We start from the raw sequence: 24,314 nt of genomic DNA, 5'->3' as shown, positions 1-24,314 counted from the left end.
CCCTGGCCCCGCCTCCGGAGGCGCGCCGACGTCGGGCGCGGACTGCGCAGGTTTACCAGCAGAATCCTTGCGGTGCGCATGCGCTACGTCCTTACGCCGTCTCTGGGCGCCAGGGTCTGCACGGGAAGATGGCAGAGGTTGGGTCCAAGTCGGTGTTGTTCGTGTGTCTCGGTAAGAGCGCGCCGACTCGACAGTTTTCTTTTTTGGGACCCTGAGGTGCTGCCTGGTGTCAAGTTCTGAACGATCACTCTGGGTGGAGGGAAGCAGAGGCCGGAGGCCGTGGCTGGGCCCGCGCCTAAGAGCACATTCATTTGCCTGATTTTTCCATCCCCATCCCCCACCTTCCAGTGCTCCTCTGAACCTCAGATCGGTGCAGTTGCGCCCCATATTATGCCCCTGCTCTCCTTCCTGCCATTCCCAAGCCCATGTTACCCTCCCAGATGTCCTTCCTCCACAAACCTTGGTCCTGATCCTGCCTCTTCCAAGCCCTTGGCTCCTCCTCCCTGAAGTCTGTGTCTTCCTTCGGTCCCTTGCTCTGTAAGTTACTTTTCTTATCTCGGTGATAAACTATTTAACCAAAACAATTTAAGGGAGACCAGGTCTGTTTTGCCTCGGTTTGATTCCGAGCTTGCGGTGAGGCAAAGCAGTGTGGTCGCCAGGTGGGCAGAGCCTGAGTTAGAGACTACTCCACGTGGACTGGACGTGGAGGGGGAAAGGAGGACGAACTGTAGCCCCGAGAGCATGCACCCAGTGATGTACTTTCTTCTGGTGGGCCTTACGTTACTTTCCATCGCTCCCCTGTAGTTCCATCATACTGTGGTTATGACCTACTGAGAGTTGTGTTCTCTCATCAGTCAAGGTAACTATGAAGATCGGTGGAGATAAATCGTCAACCTTGCCCTTCCCTCACGCTCTTATCCGTCACCTAACTTGTCACTTAACTTCTCCAAACCCTCTCACCTGCCAACTGCTCCGGGTGGCTTTGTCTCTCTAGTGTGACTCTCTAAGCTGACCCCTATGTTGATGGCCGGAGTTTTTGGTTCCCTTTCATTGAAGGTGATTCTCGGCTGCAGGAAGAACATTCTGACAGGAGTGTCTCAAGCAGGTTTGCTTCGTGTCATCCTTGGGCCGCAGTTGCTTTGCTTCTCAGCCGGTGGTCTGTCTGTACTTTAGGTCTCTCAGAAACCTTGGTGTCCAATCCCTGGGGCAATCACTCACTTCTGCTACATGAAAAATAAAGTGTTTTTTTTTAAATAATCTTTCAAATACCTTCCAACTCAGAATTTTTATTCTCAGAATTTCCACGCTGATTTTACTGTCCATAATACATGATTACTTCTTTTTCCAGAGTCTTACCTCATGGCCTCCACCCTGAGGGGAAAGGCCTATGTTGCCAACAGTCCAGTTATTGAAGTCTTTGGCCCATTGCTTTTCCTACAGAGTAGCATGCCTCATCTTTAAGATAGAAGTAGGCCAAGACTTTTCCTGTCTACCTCTGTCTCTGTCACCCACCTGTGGGGACTACCTTTATGAAACTGTTGTTGACCTGCTCTGAAGGTGGTTCCTGTGCCTTGATTGTGTGGTTTTGCTCGGAAAGCCTCGTATTTTAAAAGTCAAAATCAAAGACTCTTGTCTTTTCTTCCCTAGACCACTGGTCCCTTCCTTTTACCTCCTGTAGAGATATTTTATCCTACATATTTCATTTTTATTTGACAGCCTGTAGAGTTCCTAGCAGGAGTTATCTTTCTTGTGAATAACAGCTTATTCTTCCATTTTTAGTACAGTGTAGTGTGGTATTTGCAATTTCTAAGTAATTTCTTTGAACAGGAAAAAGTACAGTTTGGCCCCTGTTGTTGATAGTGGGCATTAAAGTTTTTATTGAAGGCTGGTTTCTTTCAGTATCTATTAGTATCCCATTGCTCTGTTTCTGCTTATTATAGTTGACCATCTTGGCATATTGCACACACTTTTAAAAGGAAGTACATGCTTGCACATGTTTGTCTTCAGTATAGTTCAGCATTTTGTTTTTACCACTGGGGATGTATCCAGTGGTCCACACTGCAGGGGAAGCCTCAGCCTCCTTTCTGAAGCCTGTATTCTGTCAACTATGATCATCAAGGCCTTTGTTCAGCTGGTGGGAAGTGTTCAGTAAATGTAGAAACAGAATGGGGACAGGGTGTAGTTTGTCATCAGGACTCACCTGACAGTGGCCAGTGAGCAGAGACCTGAAGGTGGCCAGGAGGCCTGTCTGTTCTGGCCCATCAGACAGAACATGTGATTTTCAGGTGAGAGCTGTGGCCAGTGGAATCATGGTACCTGGGTTTGGAGGCCAGGCAGCTTTTCTCAGCCAAGATCTCTTTGCCCACGGGGACCAAACTTAGATCCTTCTAAATACACGGAGAGAAGTGAGGTCTTTAGGTCTGGCGTCTGCATGCTCTGTAAGGAGCCAGAGTGGATTCTTAAGCTTTGTGTGGTGAAGAGTCACATAGCCGTAGGTGGCCCCTGAGCAATCAAGCTTGGTTATGTTCAGTAGATCTTGTTCATGGACTTGATACAATTTTCACATAGCACAAGATCTTCTGCATTTGTATTTTTTTAAATGACTTAAAACTAAAAACTTCGTTAACCATGTGGACTATTTGCGAAAATGGTAGGCCACGAACTGTCATTTCTGGGCCCCTATTTGGAGTGCAGATTATGGGAGGCTATGGGGTTACTTGGAGTGAGATAATCCATGGGAGGTTCAGAACAGACATGGGGAGGGGTATAGTTTATTCATCTGCAGTGTGGAGATAAGACTGCAGGAGATCCTGGGTGAAGCAGGGATGCCCTTAGTCAGATGTGTGCTAGTCAGGTGGGAATTGCTAGTCTAGGAAAATTTGAGGGTGGTCCAAATGCATTGTACCCAGAGCCCATGACGAGCGCGGCGAAAACTGCTGTGTTTGAGATGCAAACGTTTCATTCCTTCAGAACCTTTCTTTGGGCTCCTTGAAGATGATGTACAGAATCGTCAGAAGTTTGTCAGGGCTGGGGCTGCTGGTTAAGAAGAGCTTCTTGTTTTATCAAGATTATGGTAGGAGCTTTTGCTCTCTTAAACTGGTCAAGATTGGACAAAAACACAAGGGCTCAGCTCTAGCTACTATGGTTGGAAGAGACCTGAGGAAATGTTTAAATTCCAGAACTTGTAAAAGGTAAACTCTGTGACTTTGTGTTTTTCTTATACCCAGTGTACTGGCTTTTAGTGTATATATGTATATTTTTGTTTATTCGTTTTTGATGGGATAAGAGACCTAACATAGGATCTTGTATGTGCTAGGCAACATATCAACTGTGTATCTTTTAATAGCATTAATTTTAATAACACAAATTGGGAAGCTACAGGCAAGTTATTAGCATTGGGAGTTGCGTTTGTTGATCTTATAGGGTGTATGATTTGTAGTCTCTGTAGAAGTAGGAAACTTTTCATCCATACTTATGTATCTCATTTTAAGTAATAGCATCGAAAGTATGAGTGAATATACTAAAATGATGAAATGGCTCAGATTTTTGCATTGTAGAAAAACAAAACTGTTACTTCGCAGTTAATGTCATATTTTTTATAGAGAGATGGAGACATCTTGCATTTTATCTTTACATGCTGAGATATTACACATCAGCTAGTTCTAAAGTTTCAAAATAATGACAGGGGTCCATCATTATTGGCTATAAAAAGTATATTTAATTTGTATTTTAATAAATAAAGTTTGCCTGAAGAACAGAGAGTAAAATAGCCACATTGATCAGCCATACAGATCAGGCAGTGGTGGCACACTCCTTTAATCTAATTAGTAGTCACGCTCGTTTCCATAGTAACCGGGTGGTTGTGGTACTCGCCTTTAATCCCAGCACTAGAGAGGAATAGAAGAGGGGTTCTGAGGATTCCTAGGGGCAGGATCGCCGTTTTTGGATTGAGGTAGAGGTCAGAGGCAGTGACTGGCTGCCTTGCTTTTCTGGTCTTCAATATCTGTCTCTGGGTTTGTATTAATTGTGTCACACCTGGATATGTGGGGAAACAGTACTGAGGGAGAGCTTTATGAGAAAAATCAGGGCTGGGGAGATCTTAGCTGGAGGGACCTGGGTTTCATTCCAGAAACCTATGTTTAAATAAAAGAAAAACAAAACAAAAAACTGTACATGGTAACATCCTTTCATAACCCCATACTGGATAGGCAGAGCCTGTTGGGTCTCTGATCCTCTTGGCCAGCAAGCCTCTCCTACTAAGGTTGCTCTAAATCAATAAGAAACCCTGTTGACTCAAGAAGGAGGAGTGGATGGGAAGGGAGGTACACGGGAAAGGAGGTGGGGGAGTGGAAGGAGAGGAGGGAGGGGCAACTAAAATAAATGAATAAAAAAAGTTAATTAGATAAATAAAAGAAATAAAGAAACTGTGTCTCAGAAAATGAAGTGGACAACTTCTGGGGAACACCTGACAACCCCCATCATCTGTCCTCATCTGCACACTTGCCCGAGCACCCAAACATAAACAGAAAAGAATCAAACGAATTAGAATGTAAAAAGGAAAACCTTCCCAAGCAGGACTATGGAGAAAGAGTGAGATGCAGACAAACCTCACTGGGCTCCTGCGGGTCCCCCTGCATGTGTCTCATTAGGAAGAGGGGCTCTGGCCAGTCACAACTATCCGTCCTCAGACTTTGTCATCCAGTTATACACACTAACGTTAACAGATGGGAAATGGGTCAGTTCTGTCAGACTCTGGCCCTTCAGAAAGTTTCCATGTCAAATAAAATTAATTAAGTCTGCATCTTTTCCTCTTAGAAGCCTGCCTTACTAGAGTGATGAAAGGGAGGGTGAGGGAATGTAGGAATCCCACTTGCCTTAGACTATTTCCCTTTGGCGTTTTCATGGAATCTCACTGAGTGTCTCTGCTTCCATCCTGAGCTCTTCTGAACTTTCCACCTTGCGGGAAGAAACTATATCTTTAACAGCTCTCTATCCAGGGGCCTACCATAGTGCTACATAGTACTACATAGCTTGATCAACTGTTCTGCCAGGGAATGCTGTACTCTTTCCCAACCTTAAATGCAGCTACTAGGCATCCACGTTAGGAGTCGTTCACCTGTTCTGTAGGCCAGGTATTGATATCTACCTTTCTGCCACAACTAACAACCCCTGTATGTGTTCTCCCTCTTTTTTTCAAGGTAACATTTGCCGGTCACCCATTGCAGAAGCAGTTTTCAGGAAACTGGTAACTGATGAGAATGTTTCAGCTAATGTGAGTACTATCCAGTAGCGTATGGTGGCCAGGCTGGACCCTTCTGGGTGGCCAGGTGCCAGAGCATCTTTTTTCTCTCCTGCAGTGGAGGATAGACAGTGCGGCTACATCCACCTATGAAGTGGGGAACCCCCCTGACTATCGTGGGCAGAACTGCATGAGAAAACATGGCATCCCCATGAATCACACTGCACGGCAGGTACCGTACTGGAACTTGACATATGTTTTGTGTTACAGTGGGCCATTGACAGCAGCGCTGTTTCCGACTGGAACGTGGGCCGGCCCCCAGACCCAAGAGCTGTCAGCTGCCTAAGAAATCATGGCATTAGCACAGCCCATAAGGCAAGACAGGTAGAAAAGATCTTGTTTAATTTCTACTAAGTAGAATCTGTAACTTGAGAGACTGACCACCCTATGTGTTACTGGATATATTTGGTTGGGCTGAACTAACTTGCTACCTGTGTAGTTCTGAAAGGTCAGTGACCTTGGGTAACTTGTTAAAGTACAAATAAATGGCAGAAAATACAGTAAGGTAATGTTGACCCTGAGCCAGACTGAGTTGGGGTCTTTATTCTGTTACCTTGTGCAAACTTCCCTAGAGATCCTTTCTGCTTATGTTACCAGTTTATTGGTACAGCAGGTACACTGTATGTACACACACACACACACACACATCTTTTCTGCTTTGAAGTACCTTAAAAATATAGGAGAACTCTGGTGTTGTTATGAACACTTAATAGTTGTCTTAAAGACTATGGAAATAACAAGTTCTTCAGTTACAGATGAAGAGCTGACGGCTGTATTTCTGTGAGTTCTTCATGTAAATCAGGTAGTGCATGGCCCTTCTTAGTGCAGTTCTCATCAGGCAGAGAGTGGAAGACCTTGTATCATTTGTTCACTTGAAGCACTTTAGGCTCTTGCATACAGGCCAGTCTGCCCGTCTAGGGAATGTGGCCGGTCAAAACCGTAAGACATGCTGCCTCTTCATACTCTCAGTAGGTCACAAAAGCAAATGGAATAGTTTAAATTCATAAATTAAAATTAAGGCAAAGACAGATGCTCCCTTGAGGGTAGTTTTAATAATTAGCTATAAGTAGGATTTCCATGGAATCTTTTTGTGTTTTTCTTTTCACTTCATTTTTAAGAAAAAGTTCTCAACCATTGTTTTTGACTTTTAGTTCCAAAACGTTAGTAAAGACTGTTTTGTAGGTCAATATCACATTTTTTCGCTTATGCTTATAGGTTTTTTACTAATCGCTGTGCTTTATGTAAATAAATGACTATTCTAGTACAGTTCTTAAAGTTTTAGTTCTCTAAACTGTCAGCCTCAATTTTCTGGATGGCATCTTGTTAGGATGCTAGTTCTTTTTAGCTCAGTGGTAACGTCTTGGGTTGCATGGTGAGATGTGGAGAACTGCCCTTGTTCAAGCACTGATTTCCTTATGACATTGAGGTTACGTGCCTGCTTCTTCCCTCTCATACAGAGGTCACCCCAAAGTTTCCTTCTGCTTTTTAACCCTGTAGGAAGTGATACATTTGCATTTCCTTTTGTCCCTTCAGGGTGTTACTCTGTACCCTGACAAGCCTCACTTCAGGGAGTCCTGATTTAGCTTCCCCAGTGCAGGGATTGCACCATATCCCTGGCACAGAGGTGGAGTCCACGTGTTCACAGTATCTTCCTGCTGCTGCTGAGTGTAACAGCAGTGTGTCCTGGTCAGTGTTAGGCGCTTTCTTGTTCTGCCTGTCCTCCCTCTGCTGGGCGTGTGGAGCTTTTTTGTGGGACTGCCCTGGGCAGCGCCACAGTGGTCTGGTGGGTTTGTACCTAGTCTCTGTCCCGTTACCTCAATACACTGGGAACGCTTTCTTATCTTTACAAGTTTATAAAAAAATGACAGTATCTCTACTTTAGAAAAATTGATCTGATCAATTGTTTTTGCTGTTCCTTTGGTTTGAAATTACCCATCTTCTTTCTGGCTGCTTGTTTTTCTTCTGGTCTAGAGTTAAGCAGCTTTGCTGTGGGGAGACCAAAGTATGCTTTTTTGAATTGTGACTTGATTTTTTTAAAATTTTGGGAAATGGCAGTCTCTTGTTTTACCATATTTTCCTTTTTTCTAAGAGACAACTTTTATGTACATTAAATATAAAATCTTTATGTTCTTTTCTCTGGTTTCTATCCTGTTACTTTATTTGGATTATGAGATTCCCTGCTAACTTGTTTTCTGCTTTAAGCATTTTGCTATTTTCAAAGTCCATAGAAGTATTTACGGAGTTATTGGTGTCTGTCATCTTATTAACAAAATCCATAGAAGTATTTATGGAGTTGTTGGTGTCTGTCATTTTATTAGCGGCTGTTTTAAGTTTTACTTATCTTTTCTGGTGAAACTTAGCCTCTTACAGTTTTTGGACATCATCCTGTTACTATTATTTTATAATTTATTCTTGATCATTTAATCTGCGCATAATGTATTTCCCCCTGTTCACTTATCTATTTTCCTATTATCTCCTTCTCATGTCTTTGAATTCTTCCTTCCCAACATTCCTCCCTCCTGCGCGCGTGTGTGTGTGTGTTCATCCCACTGAGTTTAATTAGGGTTGTCTTTGTGCCTGTGGTATGGGGTTATTTACTTGATAGTGGGTAGCTTACCATTGACTGCACTACTTAAGAAAAATTACCTCCTCAGCTAGGGGTCAGGCCTCATGTGCTCCTACCCCATCCTTGCCAGGGCCTTGATGGGCTCTATACTGTGCAATAGCGAAAGCTGCCATGAACTCACAGTGTTGTGAACATACTGTCAGTTTCTGAGCCTGCTCTCTTTTTACCGTTTTTGGAATATTGAGAATTGAGTACCTGAGGTACACATGCCTGTATGCAAATGGTCTGCCACTGAGATGCATCCCCAGCATTGTTGACTTTTTAGTTTGATGGTCTCACTGTGTAGCCAGAGTTGCCCGTGATCACGATCTTCCTGTTTCCCCAGTCACAAACAAGCAGCTGAAATCACAGGCCTGTCCTGGGCCTGGCAGGTCTGTTTTCTGCTCTCTGCTGTGGCACTGTTGCAGGTGGTGTGTAGACAATCGTAGTGCCTTTGTTGTCAGGATGCAGGGAGATAAGTGTCTCAGTCGGATTGGAAGCTTCTGGTAATGGTACTCTGCTCCAGCACCCTCTGGGGTGGGACAGCTTGGAGCATTGAGTCCATACAACTTCTCATTGGCCTGCTGAGCTTTCTGCCCTGGTAGTGGAGGACTTGGTCAGGCCACAAGGGACAGCCTCTACTAGCTCTCATTTTCTGGCCCTGCTCTTCTGAGGCTGTCCCCGGTTTCTTCTCCATTTTCCCAGACTGACAACTAGGCAGTTGGGGCCCTGCTTTTCCACCGTGGCTTCGGCCCGAGTCTCCACTCTCACAGCGTCTTCTGGGCATTGACGGTACTGACCTCTCCGCCCTGGTTGTTGTGCATGCTTCCTTAGTTGTGCTTTCGTATCAAACAGCTATATTCACCGTGGTCCACAGGTCCTTTGGAAACACTCCTCAACTGCACATAACTTTACCTTGGATGGCGTAACCTAATAGAACCCAGTGCAGAAGCTGATGAGAGAGTCTGCCTGACTGACAGTGCAGTCCCTGGACTGAAAACTAAGATGCCTGTGGGCTAGGGCGATGTCTTCCTCAGCACCCATGCTAGGCAGATCATAACTCTAGCTCTGGGGAGCAGATGCCTTCTAGTTTCTATTAGCACCTGCACACAGGTGCTTACCTCCACATAGACAGACAGACAGACAGACAGACAGACACACACAAATAAACAAATTGAAAACAAATCTTAAGAAAAAAGCCATAGTTCTGGCTTTTTAATGTTTTAAAAAATACTTATTTTTGTTTTATGTGTTTTCTGAGTGTTTTGCCTGAAAGTTTTTGTACCCCATTTGTGTAGTGCTTGCAGAGGCTGGAGGAGGGTGTCAGAGGCATTGAAACTTGAAGGACACAGTGGTGAGACACCATGTGGTTGTTGGGAACTGAACCTGGGCCCCTGCAATAGCAACAAGTGCTTTTCACCATTGAGTTTTTCTTTAGTCCTGAATTTGTATTTTTTAACTAAGAAAAAAAATTTTGTTTTACTTTTACTAATAATAAAACCCCTATAAATGGGTTGTTTGCAAAAATAATTTTGTTTTACTTTTAACAATGATAAAACCCCTGTAAATGGGCTGTCTGGACATGGGCTTGAATGCCTTGAGAGTTAAAGAACTCTTGGACTAATGACTTGAGAGTTAAAAAGCCCTTGGGAGAGCTCTGGGTAGGGTCCAGTCAGTGCTCTCTGGGACCAGCAGGTAAGGTCCATGCATGGGAACTCACCTGGAGGTGATGTGTCATCTGTGGCTGTGTTCCTGCCACGCTGCTGTAGTGAGCCAGGTCTTCTTAGGAACATACTCATGACCTTGAGGAAGAATCTTATTCGGTGTGGGTTTTCTAATTCTGTTTGGTAATGGGTTTGGTGTCAGATGCCATGTCCTGTGTGAGTGCATGCGGAAATGCTTTACTGTGCATTCTTCCTGCGATGAGGTTCTAGCTGCTCTTCTTCCTCCGTTATTTTAAAATCCAAACATCTAGTGTAGTTTCACACCATAAATTGTTAAGCGTTAACCATTTTTTAAAGGACAAATTAATTGTAATAAGTTCAAAATTAATGCTAAGATTTCTCATAACTTGAAAAAATAACATTTTATATAATAGTATTTGCTTAATATCTTTGAAATAAGTTGTAGTCTTGGGGATATTAAAATAATACAGCCCTTTGTAATTATTTAAATGCTATGCTAAAAGTTAATAGAAGTGTATACTAAAAGCTAAAACTTTCTATTTTTAATAGAGTAACGTGCAGGTGACCATTTTATTATTGTTTGGCTATAGTCATTGTTCCTTTTACCCAGGTGCATTCTAGATAGTCAAAATCTAGAAGATAAATTTCTTCAACTATATTTAAGAGAACTTAAATGTCTTAAGCGTTATGGTGTAGAAAAAAGTACATCTGATGAAGTCCTAGAGGGATCCCTTCCATGTTAAGTCATGGTAGCAGTCCCTGGTGGAGCTGCTCCCCTCTGAAAAGCAGTTCCTCTCCCTCTTCTGAGGCCTGTATCTCCTCTCCCTGGCTTGGTGTTCAGGAGACTCTCTATTGTCCTTCATGGATGACGGATGCCCACCAGAGTCTGGAATGTGTGACCGAGGCCCCAGATAGTCAGAGGAGTGACAGATGGAGCGGTGGAGGCGATTGCGGGAAGTCGCTTCCGTGTGTCCACAGAATTCCATTTCTTTACTGAGGAACCAGTCAACTTTATCTTCACACTTCATATTTTCTAATTATTTCAAAGAACCTTCTACAAAATTATTTTTCAATATAGATTTGGAAATACAATGATTATATTTTACTTAAAAATATCCTAAATTGCTTATTTTGTTAAATTTTTAGTTAATGACTGAACATGTAATTTAGTTCATGAGTTAACATGTAATTACATGTTTTTTTCCCAATTACTGTTTTGTATGTATGTAATCACTGTGTTTTGGCTTCTTAATTGTAGATTACAAAAGAAGACTTTGCCACATTCGATTATATACTATGTATGGATGAAAGCAATCTGAGGTAATCTTACATATATTTGGTTTTTTGAGGCAGGGGTTCTCTGTGTAGCCCTGTCTGTTTTGGAACTCACAGCCACCTCTGTCTCCTGCAGCCTGGGATTAAAGGTGAGCGCCACCACACCTGCCCGTTTTACAAGGCAATCATATGTTAAACAGTGTTTCTGTCTTCCTTCCATTCTTATCATAGGCCCAGCAAGTCGTACAAAACGATTTTCTGTTGTCTTACAGTTTTTAATGTACAAGGTTGATTGTAATTTACAGAATTTTCCAGAAAGCCAAGAATATCAGAGGGTGGGGTGTGTTTGTCTCAGAGATCAGTTTACAAATAAAGAGAAAATCCAGCTACTGCCATCAACGAGCTTGGAGGCCAGCTGGTTTGGGGCTAGAGGTAGAGGTGGCGCATTGATTTGCGTTGATTCTGCTAGCTGCTGGAACAGATGTGGAGTATCTTGTATCTTATTTCCTGTGAGTGCAGCGCTTTGAGTAACTATGAGAAGACAGACTTCACTGGGTTTGTAATTTTCCTTAATTAACACTGATGGGCTAAGGTGGTAAGTAGCAGTGGCTGCTCTGTAATGCTGATGTGGCCTGCAGGGCCACACCCCTCATTAGTAAATTCCCTTTATTGCCCAGAAGAAGTCAAGGAACGCAGGACTTAGGGTACTCCCCTATGTTTCACGAGACAGGTGGGTGGGCATAGAAGGGCCTAAAACCATAGCTGCCGCCCCGTGGCCCTCATGCCTTCCACTAAACAGTTTGTTCCAGCCATAGCTGCACCTGGCTCACTCACCTGCCTCGCACTCAGCCCCACTTGCTCCTGTCTTCATTTGACCTGAACGTAGTTTATACTGCATGCTGTCCCTTTGTCTTGGAATGCGGTATACATTGTTTTGTTTTGTTTTGTTTTTTGAGTTCTTTCCTGGCATTTTATGTGTCTGAAATGGTATCATTTTTATTGTATCAAAATACATTTCAAAATCAAAAGAAAAGCTAATAATTGTGTGACTTAAAGATGCCCGTTTGGGACTGCGAGTGAGTGCCCTGGCGTCAGCCGCAGGAGCCCACAGGCCTGCAGAGTGCTCGGTTTCATTTCTCATCAGGTTGCACTGATGTATCTTGATAGGACATTTCATAAACCCGAGCAGATGTCCCTGTTTAACTTAAAACCATAGATCAGAAATCTAAGTTCATGTTTCGATTTTACAGAGATTTGAATAGAAAAAGTAATCAAGTTAAAAACTGCAAAGCTAAAATTGAGCTACTTGGGAGCTATGATCCACAGAAACAACTCATTATTGAAGATCCCTATTATGTAAGTACATTTCAGGTTTGGGGCCACTCTTCTGATGGGCAGGATGTATTCTGTAGTATTAAATGACAGGTTTGGGTCGTCTGAGGACAGTGTTACCATAAACCATTGTTGGTTATTCTTTTTCTGTCCTTGCAGGGCAATGACTCTGACTTCGAAGTGGTGTACCAGCAATGCCTCAGGTGCTGCAAGGCTTTCCTGGAGAAGACTCACTAGGTGGTTCTGCCACCACCATTGAGCAGCTCACTCACCAGAGCCGTGCCCAAGGGTGGTGCCAGTCCTTAGCCCCGTGCCCCACCTGTCTCTTCAGCTGACTTTACTGTTTATTTTTAAAACATCTGTAGGTCGAAATTAGGTGTATGTTCAGAAAGGTAAAAATATTTGAGTAAGACAGTGTGAGGTGTGGCTAAGTATTCTTAGACTAATTGAACCTTTCCTCTCACCTTGTCCTAATTAGAAAATAGTGGAACAAGGAAATACGGAACAAACTAGAGCCCAATAAAGTAAGAATGACCTACAAGGTCTGGGTCGGCCTCTGAGCCCAGCCAGCCTGGATGGTCTGGTCTTACTAAAGTGTGCGCACGGCCAGCACCCAATGGTGCCATTCGCTTGCCTTATACCTCTCTATCCTAGACTCTTGTGACAATAATTCCATCCATATCAGCCTTCCACTTAAGACTGGAAGATTTAAACTCAGACACACTGAAGACAAACTGGATGTGGTGATACAGGCCTGCACTCCCAGCAGGCCGACCTGGGCTGTGCACTGACAATGGGAGCAGCAGATGTAGGAAATTAGCAGTGTTACTCTTATTTGGTTTTGTCCAGTGTTTTGTTTTCCTGTTTGAGCCACTTTGCCTCTTAATGCAAAGGGGGTGTGTGCTTAAATAGTGGTCTGTCTGTAGTGCCCCTCCATCAGCGTTGTAGAGAGTTACCAGCAAGCATAAGTCATTCTAGTGCATTGCAGGACAGTGACCTCAGATTCATGGCTGTATATCGGAAAAGAATGGGAGGTAAACTGGGAAGTTAACAAATACACCTGGAGTAGAGATATGGTGTCTGCCTGCTTTTTTTATTGACAAATGAAAAAAGTATATTTAAAACGTTGCCTCCATGTGCCTTTTTATTTGGTCTGATATTAAGTTTAGGTACTTATTCTCAATATTAGAAAGTAAAGTAATGGAAAATATAAGCACATTGCTGTGACACTTGGTGGTGTATGCTCAGTTAAGAGATTCCAAGAACTATCCTTACCTGTGGGCCTTCTGGCATCCTAACTGAGTAGGTGTAACTGTCTGTTATAGCCTGATGTAGCTGGTTTACCTCTCGTCACCTCCAATCCTGGAGAATTTCTAGTGAGAAAAGATGTCCCAATATTTGAAAGGACACAGAGACCTGGATATCTGCTGGGTTATCTGCTGGGCCATACCCTACCCTCTCAAAGGAGGAAGATGAAACAGTTGACCCTCTAGAAGACAGCAGCTATCCCAATACCCTTGTCTCATACAGAGGTCATGATGTCGTCGACAGACACTTCGCTAATTACCGTTGGTCATAGTTTTCATGAAGTTAAAAACTAGGAAGGCGAACGGCAAGTAGCCGGCCACAATAAGGAAGTAGATGAAGTCACAATCCGTCCATCCTAGCTTGGTAGTTGTTCAGGATCTTACTTTTCTCTTTTGTGTTATAAAATCCTGTTGTTTTCTTGATTTTTTTACATGTCTATCTCAGATGCGGATCCTTGGAATGTCGTATTCTTGTGGCTACTTGGTCCCACACAGCACCGTGTGTTTATAAGAGCTCTTGAACAGAGAAACTTATCTTTCTAAATTAAGTCTAATTAATTTTATTTAAAATATAGCCATTAAAATTTGGAACTGTTGTTAGGGTTCTTAGTTTGACATTCTCTTACAATCATGTAGGAGGTCATGAATATGAATTACTTGAGTGTTTATTGATGACTAAGTGAGACCAAGTAATCAGGAGTCTGTCATTTAGTACTAGTGGAACCTCTGCATACATACATATGTATGTGTGTGTACATACTGAACAATAATATTGTTACAGAAGAGTCACTCTGATACATACATATGTATGTGTGTATACATACTGAACAATAATATTGTTACAGAAGAGTCACTCTGATACATACATATGTATGTGTGTATACATACTGAACAATAACACTGTTACAGAAGAGTCACTCTGAAGACTGTTCATTATACCAAACACTGGATTTATTCCTTTGTACTTATTCACAGTATTTACACATTGTACAATACCTGGAATGTACTTTTACAGAGGACAGATGGGACTGGCCTGGGCATATCCACAGACTGATATGCCACTCTTCAAAACAAGTGAGGTTTTTTTGGTTTTCATTAAAATTTTTCATGCAGTTCCAAACTCTAGTTTGGGAGTTTAATTGTAGAAGTAATACAAAATGTCAAATCATACTGTATACTCTATGAAAATACAGTTTAATGTTCTGCCTATGTTTCTAAAGAAATATTTGACGTTCCACCTAATCTTTAAATGGAAATACCTCCTTTTATAGCATGAAACATCAAATGTGGAGTGTTCTCTGTTCTTACAGTCTAAGAGTGGCAAATCTCACTGACAGATACACTGATTTGCTGAATGTGTATTTGTAAACTGTCAGCGACATAGAAAATGCAAAGGAATTATGGAAGAATGCAAAAATAAATCTCTGTCCACAGGAAATGGGCATGAAGATGTTCTGTTCTCTGTTGGTTTCCAAGGCACTTTTCAAGGTTCCCGGGGTTGCTCCTCTGCAGCTGAAAACAATGACATGTGATTTCACACAGCCATTTACTCCTCACTGCCAACCCCAGAGGACCAGTGAGTCCAGCAATAGAACCCATTCATAAAGGAGTCTGCGTTTCTCTGTTCAGAGTCTAGGTCCTTCCCCCACTCCCACCTGGGAAACAACGTAATTCTTTAGTTGCCTTGTGCTCGCTACCTAAGGGTGAAAGCCACCATGCACATGGGTGAAGAAATACTTGCTCACCTTAACTGCAGTTCTTGGTCTAACGTGTATGATAGAGTTTCTTGGATATTCAGCCAACAGATTTGCAATGTGTGTCACTTCCAGGAAGGAGTTTGCTTGCCTGACACCCATTTGTTCACAAAGTAAAGCCACTATCTCATCAAAGCCCTTTCTAGCACCCCTTGTTAAAATACCTGTTTGAGTTCTAAAGGAAAGGTAACATCAAGGTTACTGGGCCATATTCAGGTTAAACTAGGTACTTAGGTGCTTCGTACTCAAGTCTATACTTTAAAAAGTATCCCAGAGTTCAGGCTTTTCATTTAACTGACCTGTAGATTCAACAATAGGTGTATGTGTGACTTAGAATATGCTTTCTCTGCTCTGAGGGCAGTTACTGAGTTTCCCAAGGAAACCTCTTGAATTTGAGCATTGCTTGTCTTCTAGGACTTGTAAAACCTGCCCCTAAGTCTTTTGGCAAGGGCAGGGACAGGAATCTAGACCAGTCGTCTTGAAGAAAGAAGAACTGGACTGAGCAGAAGGCTACTGTGAACCAGTGTGCTCAGTTTTCTCTGTTGTGAGATACGATGCTTGTTCCGGCCCGTTTATACTGGTGACCACTAGATACAGGTTTGCTATCAATTTAAACCCTTCTGATTTCAAAGAGTTTAATCTTTAAAAAATAAAACTTTTAAAGTTGTTGGTAGAGATAGTAGTGTTCTGAACTGCTCCCCGCACCCCCGCATTTTGGACAAACTGAACCTTACTCATTTTGGACAAGTGACTGTTGAAGAAGGCGGCCTTTGGTGCAAATGTTTGTGAATTTTCCTACCCTGTACTGTGTTGCAGTATCTTGTCAAGTTCCTGTTGGATAACACAACCCATGTAGCGGAGGGCAGTATGTGATTACTGTGGCTGCCCCGTGCCATGTGTTTGGCATGCCTCACCCTTTCCTGGCTGTTTTCTGTAATCTGTATCGGGGCAATGACGGATGTGCTGCGGATACCTGGTAGACAGATCAGGTAGAGCTGGCGCATGAATGCAGTGGACTGATGGCGGATTGGCTTTTTGGGGAAACTGAATCCTGTGCAGGAGCAGTCAGCCCTCAGGATGCTAGGTGGTACCAAAGGCAAGGAAGTTCTCAGTGGATAGGTGGACATTCTCTGCATGCTCCTGAGTAAATGGAAATACTTGCCAAAGGACATAATGGAGCTGACATTTTTATATCCCCAGCACCACTATACATGTGTGTCATGTATGTATGTATGTATGTATGAATGTATATGTATGTTTATGTCTGTGTGCTGTAAATGCAGTGGTTAAACAAATTGAAAATGTTGGAAAGAAGGCATGTACTTCTGAGCTTTGAGTGGCATAAACACACTTGTTTTGTCCAGGAAGAGTCAGCGTGCCTGTGCAAACCCCACTGTTTCTCTTCACTATTAGTAGAGAGCCTCTTATTTTTAGTGGTTCTTGGTCCTGATATATCAACCCAGATTGTGAGGATTTGTGCCAACACTGTGGGGCTGCTGTGTCCTGGCCCTACTGACCCAGCCAGGTCCAAGGTTTACCTCTGTGCATGATGCTGCTGTTGTACTGAGCATGTCTGTATAGAAAAGACAGCTGTTCTCATTCATTCTTAGGAGACAAACTAGAACAGCTACTAAAATAAACGCAGCATCCACTTGTTATTTGTATTTTCTGAACAGCAGGCATGGTTTCTGGAAACAGCCATTTGCATTCAGGAAGTAGGTCTTATTTGTGGTGTGAATCCCCACATAATAATACCCGACACCCTCATGACACAGAAATACAGAACTGGTTAAAGTTATGTCAGTCTTGGAAGAATGAGTACTGTAGAATCTGTGTTGGGAAGTAGAACCATTTCCCCCTATACATTGTTAGCAACAGAGATGAGAGCATCCAGAGGCCAGCGTACAGTTACAACCTCATACTGCATTTACATTGCTTCCACCGGGCATTAGGGGTGAGCACTCATGGAAACATTTATGTTAGCTATATTAGATTTTTGCTATAATGATAAGACTCCAAGCCTTCACCAGGTACATAACATTTATGTGACAGTAGTTAGTAACAAATAGTATAGTCTAACTGAAAATTTGCATTACTTTACCAAGGTGCAAAAAGAATGCACATTTGACACATTTTGTGTGTTTGTGTGTGTTATATACATATATGTATGCAGATGCGCATGCTCATGTATGCACACAGAAGTCAGGGAAGGATTTTGAGTGTCCTGTCATGTAACACTCTACCTTAGTCCTTTAAGTCGGGGCCTCTCACTCAGACTGGTGCTAAGGTGACCCTCCTGTCTGGCCACTGGGATTACAGGTGTTTGTTGCCACGTCTGGCACTTGACATGGCTACAGGGATTTGAACTCGGGGTCACATGCTTGCAAGTGCTCTTCCTCTGAGAGCTATGCCCCACCCACAAGCTTCAGTGTTTGAATGTGGTGTTTTTATGGGCAGACATGCAGTGTAATGCCCGGCAGCAGGGAACCACAGTCCTAGCCTGCCACATTCTTATGTTGCTTGTTAAATAAATTCTGAAGGGGGGTTTGTGTTCATAAATGTCAGTGAATTAGTACAATCTAGAAGTCAACAGCAATGGGTTGAAACATGTGTCCTGATTTAAACTGTAGTAATCAATCAGCTATGTGCTATGTAAGAGCCAGTAACAATGTCCACTGTAGATAGCCAGCAGGGGGAGCCTTCTACTCATGGCCGATGTTTTGAGATAAATTGGTTGTCTCTTGCTCAGAGCCAGGCTACTGTAGTGAAAGAATGCTTGAATCTAGTGTGTGTGTGTGTGTGTGTGTGTGTGTGTGTGTGTGTGTGTGTGTGTGTGTGTTTTATGACTGACATGGGATTCTGACACTTGTGTGGTCACCTCGATTGTCTGTCTGGGAGCTTACCTTATCTCTCCATGCACATGGGACTGACAGCCAGCCGTGTAAGCAGCCTGGCACATCTTTTATAGTCTGCAGTGAAAACAAACCATGGACTCTTGTCAGTTTCCTGCACAACATTAAAATTAGCATAGGCTGACTTTTTGCAAGTATATAAAGTGTTCTAACCACCATTTTTTAAAAAATATTCTGAAGTCCCTAGAAGCAATAGAGGTTGTTACTTGAAATTGCGAGCTCTAAGTTGCTTACTTACTTCAGGGGGAAATTGGCATTACAAGCAGAAATCAGATAAGGGCTACAGAGACGACAGACACAGCATCCTCGGAAGTGTGGCTGACAGAGTCACGGAAATGCCCCTACTGTTGCTTCTAGTGAGATAGGCTCTTAACATGCCTTTGTGTGAACTCTCTTTCAGACTGCATGCAGACAAAGTCTCCACCTGAGATGAGGCTTACAGACTTTTGCCATGATATTAAAAAGAAAGAGGGTCAAAAGGAGCAAGGCAGACTGGATCCAGTTAGGAGGCTATGCGAGAAACAGAGGCAGGAGGATAAGAAGTTCAATACTAGCCTGGGCTATGGAATGAATTTGAGGCCACCTTGAGCAACTTAACAAGAACAATGTCCCAAAAAAGTAAAATAATAAGAGATGGAGGTGGGTATAGCTCACTGATAAGTGCCTGGGGGAGGCTCTAGACTCAATTATCAATGATGAAGAAAAAGATGAATAAAAAAAATTAAAAGCAGGTTTTCAAGCGTAGGCTGGAAAAGAAAAGTAATATTTCAAGCAAAGCCTAGTGTTCACAGTTGCTCCCTGTGACCCCACAGTTCATTCTTCTGTGCCGTCCAAACCATAGAGGGAGTTCAGTTCCCACAGCTCTAGCAGAGTCTCCCCAGGACAAAATTCTGTGAAAAGCTTCAGTAATTTATGGTTTGCTAAAGTTTATTTCTCAGAATTAGCAAAACTCCTCCAAAGAGGAGGCATTCATGCTCGATGGAGAAGTAAATGAGTGACAAATATTCACACGGTCCCCACAAGTCAGCTTCTACATGTGTGTTAGGCTCAGAGAGGGAAAACAGCCTCACCTGCTCATGATTGGTCACCTAGACTTGTGCTTTATTGCTCCTCCACAGTTTTTGGAATGTAGTTTTCCTGAGTAGATTCTGTACCAGGGTGGAGTGGATTGTGAGCTCAGGAGTAAGCTAACAAACTGTACATGCTTCCATTTGTCATCTGCTCAGAGGCTCCAGTGTTCCCATCTCACTCAGTCCAAGTCCCCAGCAATGCTCCTCCACCAGTGATGGACATGGAAAGCAGGGCACCTTCTGCTTATCGGGAATAAGAGAGCTTTGGTTCTTCCCTCCACCAAGTTCTGGTGCCCAGGAAGGCTGGGCTCTATGGTCCATATCAACTCTAGCACCCCAGGACTTCTGCGAGTTTCTGAACATCCTAAAGCATCCTAGAAGAGCTATCATTCTTTTCTTTATGGGAAAAGACATGGGCGTAACTAATTGTCTCAAAGCACGAATGTGTCAACATTCCACTTCTGGGGACACAGCTTAAGCTGTGACCTGAGTCATTCTATGTTATCACCCAAGGATGCAGCAATGTGGAGCATGACAACATGGGAGAAGCCTGAAGAGAATTTGCAGGGTGGAGCATGAGGCTTGAGCCTGGACTTTTGATATCTCCAGGACAATCAGTTTAAATTCTGTCTCCTAATCTCTAAGTGAATGGGTTGGAATGCTAGGTCATGCTTAAATTTAGAATCTAGAATCATGTTATTGTATTGTATGATACATTTATTACAAAATAGATTCACACTTAAACAATAAAAAGATTCCGAGTCCCCAAGAAGCAAGGTAGTAATTCTCAAACAGAAGATAGCTTCATTGCATAAGAAAGCAGGGGAGATAAGGATGCAAGGGGTCCACATGGCATGTTCACATGAAAAACCAGCTTCTACAGGAAGCATGTTTGCTCACCTTGGGCTACAGGCCTGACCATGTCTGGAACATGCTAGTAAGACCACCTTGCTGGGTCAAGACCCACAGATAAGATGCCATGAACCTACCTAGCAATGTCCCTCATACAGAAGCAGTCTGTAAATGACGGGCATCATTTTTTCAGAGAAGCTCTGCTGCCTAAACAGAAATTCCTACTCCATGTCTGTGTCAAGCAGGGAAGGCTACTTCAGTCTCTTTAGCTTCTCTCAAAGCAGCCAGGCAGATCCTGGTGTGTCTGGATGGCTTCCCCCCTGTGAAAATCATCTCATTTTTTTAAAAAATGGTTTTATGAAGAGTGCAAGGAGTCATTTTGGGGAAGTGAAATATACTGCAGCAGATAAACAGATGAATCATGTTGAAAATGAAAAGAAATGGAAAAGGCAGACATATGAGGAATGGGCCAATGGACGAGCCCTGTGTCTCTGAGCTGAAGGGGGACAGCCAGAAGAGCAGCCTTTGGAAGAGCAAATCAAATTCTTGAGTGATGAGGGTTTTATTACTAATGGAAAGAAAACAGCACTGGTCAGAGCAGTGGGGATGGTCAAACTATGTTTGACGGGAAAACTGCAGGCCAACCAGACTGTTTTATACCCCAACACTCTGACCACCGGTAGACACCTGAGCATCTCTCACCTAGCCTGTGTGGTGGCCAATAAACTAGAATATGGATTCTGTGCCAGAATTCATAACACAATGAGAATTTGAGTGAAAGGAAGGGTTTGGACGGGCTATCACGGGGTAAATACTTTCCAGTGGTACTGGTTGTTGCAGAGTTGAAACCATTTGCTCCAATGTCTAGGCACCCTGCCCCAATCCAGTCAGGCAGGGACACGCAGGCCCCCGCACCTGTCAAAAGGCAGAGCTGCTGCCCTGCAAAGGAACAGTGGAGCGCCATTTGCCTGCTGGATGCTCACTTACATGCAGGGATGGTGCAGTCTCGCGTGTTGTGGTAAAGTCTGTGAAAGTGCTTGCTGCACTTCGGACTGAAATAAAGAGGACCTGGAACACAGAGGAAGAAAGTCACGAAGACTCAGGGCAAAAAAGGAGCAGGGAGGGCAGAGGAGCGAAGGGAACACACACCTGTGAGATGTTTCAGAAACTTGTCCTTCATCCTTAGATCTCGAGGAACAATCTCTACGAGGGGTGAGAAATCGTATTACTCGAACAAAGCACCTACTAAGTGTGATGCTAAGTAAGCAGGGGGAAGCTTTTGAGAACGGCATCTCCACACTACAGTGCCCTGGATAAAACCGGAGAACACTGGCCACCTGCACATCCTACCATGTGGACGCTTAGAGCAGGACATGATTTTTGTCAAGCAGTATTAACTACTCATAAAGCTCCAACATTACCAGTCTGTTCTCCCTGGATATGACAAGAGCCACAGGCCCTAAAATTATAGGATTGGAAAAAAAAATGATTTCGGGTAGGTTCCAATGGATGAATCACTTGTATGCAACTTTAAAGAACTTTGAAATCAAATTTCGCAGAATTTAAAAATTCTAGAAACAAGCCTGAACCTTTAAAACAAAACAAAAATATGTTATTGAACACTAGACATTATAGGTAATTTTTTAATGGTCAAATTTCTTTACAATTATCTGATAGTGAGGCTGGTATGAACATCTGGAAATGTACATCACCTTGGTTTATAAGGCAAAGAAGGGCCCCTAAGGAAAGGGTTTTTTTACACACCAATTCATTGTCCTTGGCACCTGGTCCCTAGCGATGGTTCCCTGTTTGTTTGTTTCCCCCCGAGTTTGGCTATTCTTTTTGCTTTGTTTTCAGACTCTGAAACCATTTTCTAAGTCTCTATCCCACATGAGGCCAATAACTTCTCTATGATTGTGTAATGTCATGTTTTATTTTACCAGAAATATTGTTCTCCTCTTTCCTAATAGCTGAGGGAGACCCTGACACTGAGTCCTTTTTGAGGGAGGTGGAGACTACTCCCTAAGGCCTTTCTTCATGTATTCCTTCCTTGAGTCAGTTCACACAAAAGTGACCCCATCATATCTGACCTAGTTGTGTCCTGAAAGCATTAAAAGCTTGCACGCTTCCCTGAGAAGTTCCCATGGGCCACTCTGGGAAGCGCTCCACCAGGGAAGCTCTGGCCATTTTCCCTCTGCTGGAGATGATGGGCTGGAAAGAGCAGAGTGTCCTGAACTGGGCACCAGCACATTTTAGCAGGGGATTGGGATTGTTATTGTAGAGGCTCTCACACAAGCTCTTGTTTCTGCCAGTTTCTTTTTTCTTGAGAAACAATCAAAACAAAACACACACAAAAAAGTCCCTCAGTTAAAAAAAAATTAAATTGATTCATCTTTAAAACTGTGTTTCTAAAAAATAATTCTGTTTAAGGAAATACTAATACAACGTGTCTTTCAGATATGGAAGGTAGCCCTTTCGTCCACACTGCCAAGACCCACTCTTTGCTCCTCAGTTCACATTGTGGCTAGAACTCTTCCAGGACCCACACTGACAGGACCTCCCTCTTTCTTTTTTCTTCCGGTCTACATTGCTGGACTCTCAGGCATCCTTGGTTTCTCGGGTTCATCTTGCCAAGACTCTCTTTCGCTCAGTCTCTGTCTATCAGGTCTGCGTTGCCAGGACCTCATCCCTTCAAGTCCCCTTGCTCCACCTTGTTCAATCACTCTCTACCAAAGCACTCAGCCGTCACCCACTCTGCCCTCTCTGGTCTATAGTACTAAGATACTCACTTTCAGTTTCTTGTAGTCTCCACTGCCTGTATCCTCATCCACTCCCCCACCCCACTGATCCATATGGTCACAGCTCAATCTCACTAACTTTCTGTCCCTTGTGGTCTAACCTGGTCCTCAGACTCACAGGGTTGGGGCTCCCTTTTCCACACTCTTTCTATCCTCATAGATCTACACTGCCAGACACTCACCACTTTCTGCCTTTCAAATCTACGATGCCAGAACCCTCCCTTACTTTATTTCGTATTATGGTCTACACTGCTGAGCTCTTACCCACTCTGCGTCCTTCATGTCTACACTGAGTAACACTCACCCACTCTCTGCTCCTCTGGGTCTGCCCCATAATCCGTGGCCTCCCTGCGGCCCAGGGCAAAGTCGGTCTCGCCAAGGAGCTGCAGCCTCTTGTTGTCTCCACTGTGGAATTTCTTCAGCTCCTGGACCAGCTCAACAAGCAACCTCAGCAGTGTCTGCCGGTCTGCAGGCCCCCGGGACTGCGCGCGTCCCCGGTCCCTCACCATGCTCAGCAGCAACAGCACAAGGAGCAGCGGGCGCCCTGACACGCGCATGGCCCCGGTGGCCTGCGTTGCGGGTCTTGGGACCCGCCGCCCCACCAGCCGGAGTCCAAGTTTCCCGCACGCGGAGTCCGCGCGGAGACCGCGCCGCCGCACAACTTTCTTTCACCGCGGGAACCGCGCGCGGGGGCTTGGACACTTCTCCAAGATCGGAGGCCACAGGTGCAGCCCGGGATCGGGTCTGGAGCTGCGGAGCAGGAGGGCCACCCTGGACTGGAGAGGCAAGGGCACCTGCCAGCTGTGGGTGCCGCACTGCCCTCGGGCACCTGCGCAGACACAGTGGGTCCCACGTTGCCCTCGGGCACCCGAGCCCACCCCGTAGGTTCCACGCCTGCCGCGCTCCTCGGTCCCCCCAGTTCCGACACTACTTCAGGAGCTCCAGCTCCACTTGTCCAGCGCAGGGACACAGGACGCACGGCTCCTACGGGGACAGCGCAGACCCTGCTGCTCCGAGTCCCGCTGTCCTCGGGCGCTTCTTATCCCCGCGACCGCCGACGTCAGGCGGGTCCCCCGGGTTCCGAGCGCCGCTTTAATTAGAACCACGGAGCGCTGCGCCGGGGCGCGGATATTCGTCAGGCCCCTCCGCCTCTCGCTCTCTCATCCCCTCCCCCGTCCCCTCCGGGCCCAGTCTTCAGTCTCCGCCCCTCCCTCACGTCTCCACCCGCGTCTGGTCTCCCCCTCTCTCGTCCTTCCTCTGCCTCTCCTGTCTCCCTCTCCCGCAGTCTGTTTCCCTCCGTTCCTGTCACAAGTGACAGGATGAGCAGAAATGCATTTACCGGGAACTGGAATGTGTTTCTGTCTAAATGTAGATCTTGGGCTATTTAAAAGGAGCTGCTTGATTGCCTCGACATTGAGTGTCATC

General features: G+C 44.3%; 2 protein-coding genes across 3 annotated transcripts; one reads left to right on the top strand and one right to left on the bottom strand.

Annotated features, from left to right (window-relative positions):
- The first annotated feature begins 65 nt into the window (after positions 1-65).
- Acp1 (acid phosphatase 1) lies at positions 66-13,324 on the top strand. Of its 2 annotated transcripts, none has more exons than XM_075984175.1 (6): positions 66-171; positions 5,199-5,272; positions 5,510-5,623; positions 10,848-10,909; positions 12,115-12,220; positions 12,356-13,324. In XM_075984175.1, exons 1-6 carry the CDS (start codon positions 129-131, stop codon positions 12,431-12,433), a joined length of 477 nt encoding a protein of 158 aa, XP_075840290.1. In that variant the 5' UTR covers positions 66-128; the 3' UTR covers positions 12,434-13,324. The 2 variants fall into 2 exon arrangements, with proteins under 2 accessions (XP_075840290.1, XP_075840289.1); XM_075984174.1 differs by lacking the exon at positions 5,510-5,623 and adding an exon at positions 5,358-5,471.
- A 1,434-nt stretch (positions 13,325-14,758) lies between these two features.
- Alkal2 (ALK and LTK ligand 2) lies at positions 14,759-24,050 on the bottom strand. The gene is made up of 5 exons (XM_075984177.1): positions 23,194-24,050; positions 21,241-21,294; positions 21,079-21,159; positions 18,161-18,226; positions 14,759-15,015 (listed from the first exon to the last, which is right to left on the bottom strand). Exons 1-4 carry the CDS (start codon positions 23,444-23,446, stop codon positions 18,162-18,164), a joined length of 453 nt encoding a protein of 150 aa, XP_075840292.1. The 5' UTR covers positions 23,447-24,050; the 3' UTR covers positions 14,759-15,015; position 18,161.
- Between the last annotated feature and the right edge of the window lie 264 nt (positions 24,051-24,314).

Source organism: Microtus pennsylvanicus, chromosome 8, assembly GCF_037038515.1.
Source record: "Microtus pennsylvanicus isolate mMicPen1 chromosome 8, mMicPen1.hap1, whole genome shotgun sequence".
NCBI classification, from domain to species: Eukaryota; Metazoa; Chordata; class Mammalia; order Rodentia; family Cricetidae; genus Microtus; species Microtus pennsylvanicus.
The sequence above is the reverse complement of the archived record's forward strand: the minus strand, read 5'-3'. Positions and strand labels throughout refer to the sequence as shown.

What these genes read in the sequence shown, in the direction of transcription:
- Acp1 (XM_075984175.1), top strand. Translation starts at nt 129, where the DNA reads ATGGCAGAGGTTGGGTCCAAGTCGGTGTTGTTCGTGTGTCTCG. An exon ending in GGTGTTGTTCGTGTGTCTCG is followed by an intron (nt 172 to 5,198) that starts GTAAGAGCGCGC and finishes CTTTTTTTCAAG; the next exon opens with GTAACATTTGCCGGTCACCC. An exon ending in ATGGATGAAAGCAATCTGAG is followed by an intron (nt 10,910 to 12,114) that starts GTAATCTTACAT and finishes TCGATTTTACAG; the next exon opens with AGATTTGAATAGAAAAAGTA.
- Alkal2 (XM_075984177.1), bottom strand. Translation starts at nt 23,446, where the DNA reads ATGCGCGTGTCAGGGCGCCCGCTGCTCCTTGTGCTGTTGCTGCTGAGC. An exon ending in GTTTCTGAAACATCTCACAG is followed by an intron (nt 21,160 to 21,240) that starts GTGTGTGTTCCC and finishes TCTGTGTTCCAG; the next exon opens with GTCCTCTTTATTTCAGTCCG. An exon ending in AGACTGCACCATCCCTGCAT is followed by an intron (nt 18,227 to 21,078) that starts GTAAGTGAGCAT and finishes TTTTCACTGCAG; the next exon opens with ACTATAAAAGATGTGCCAGG.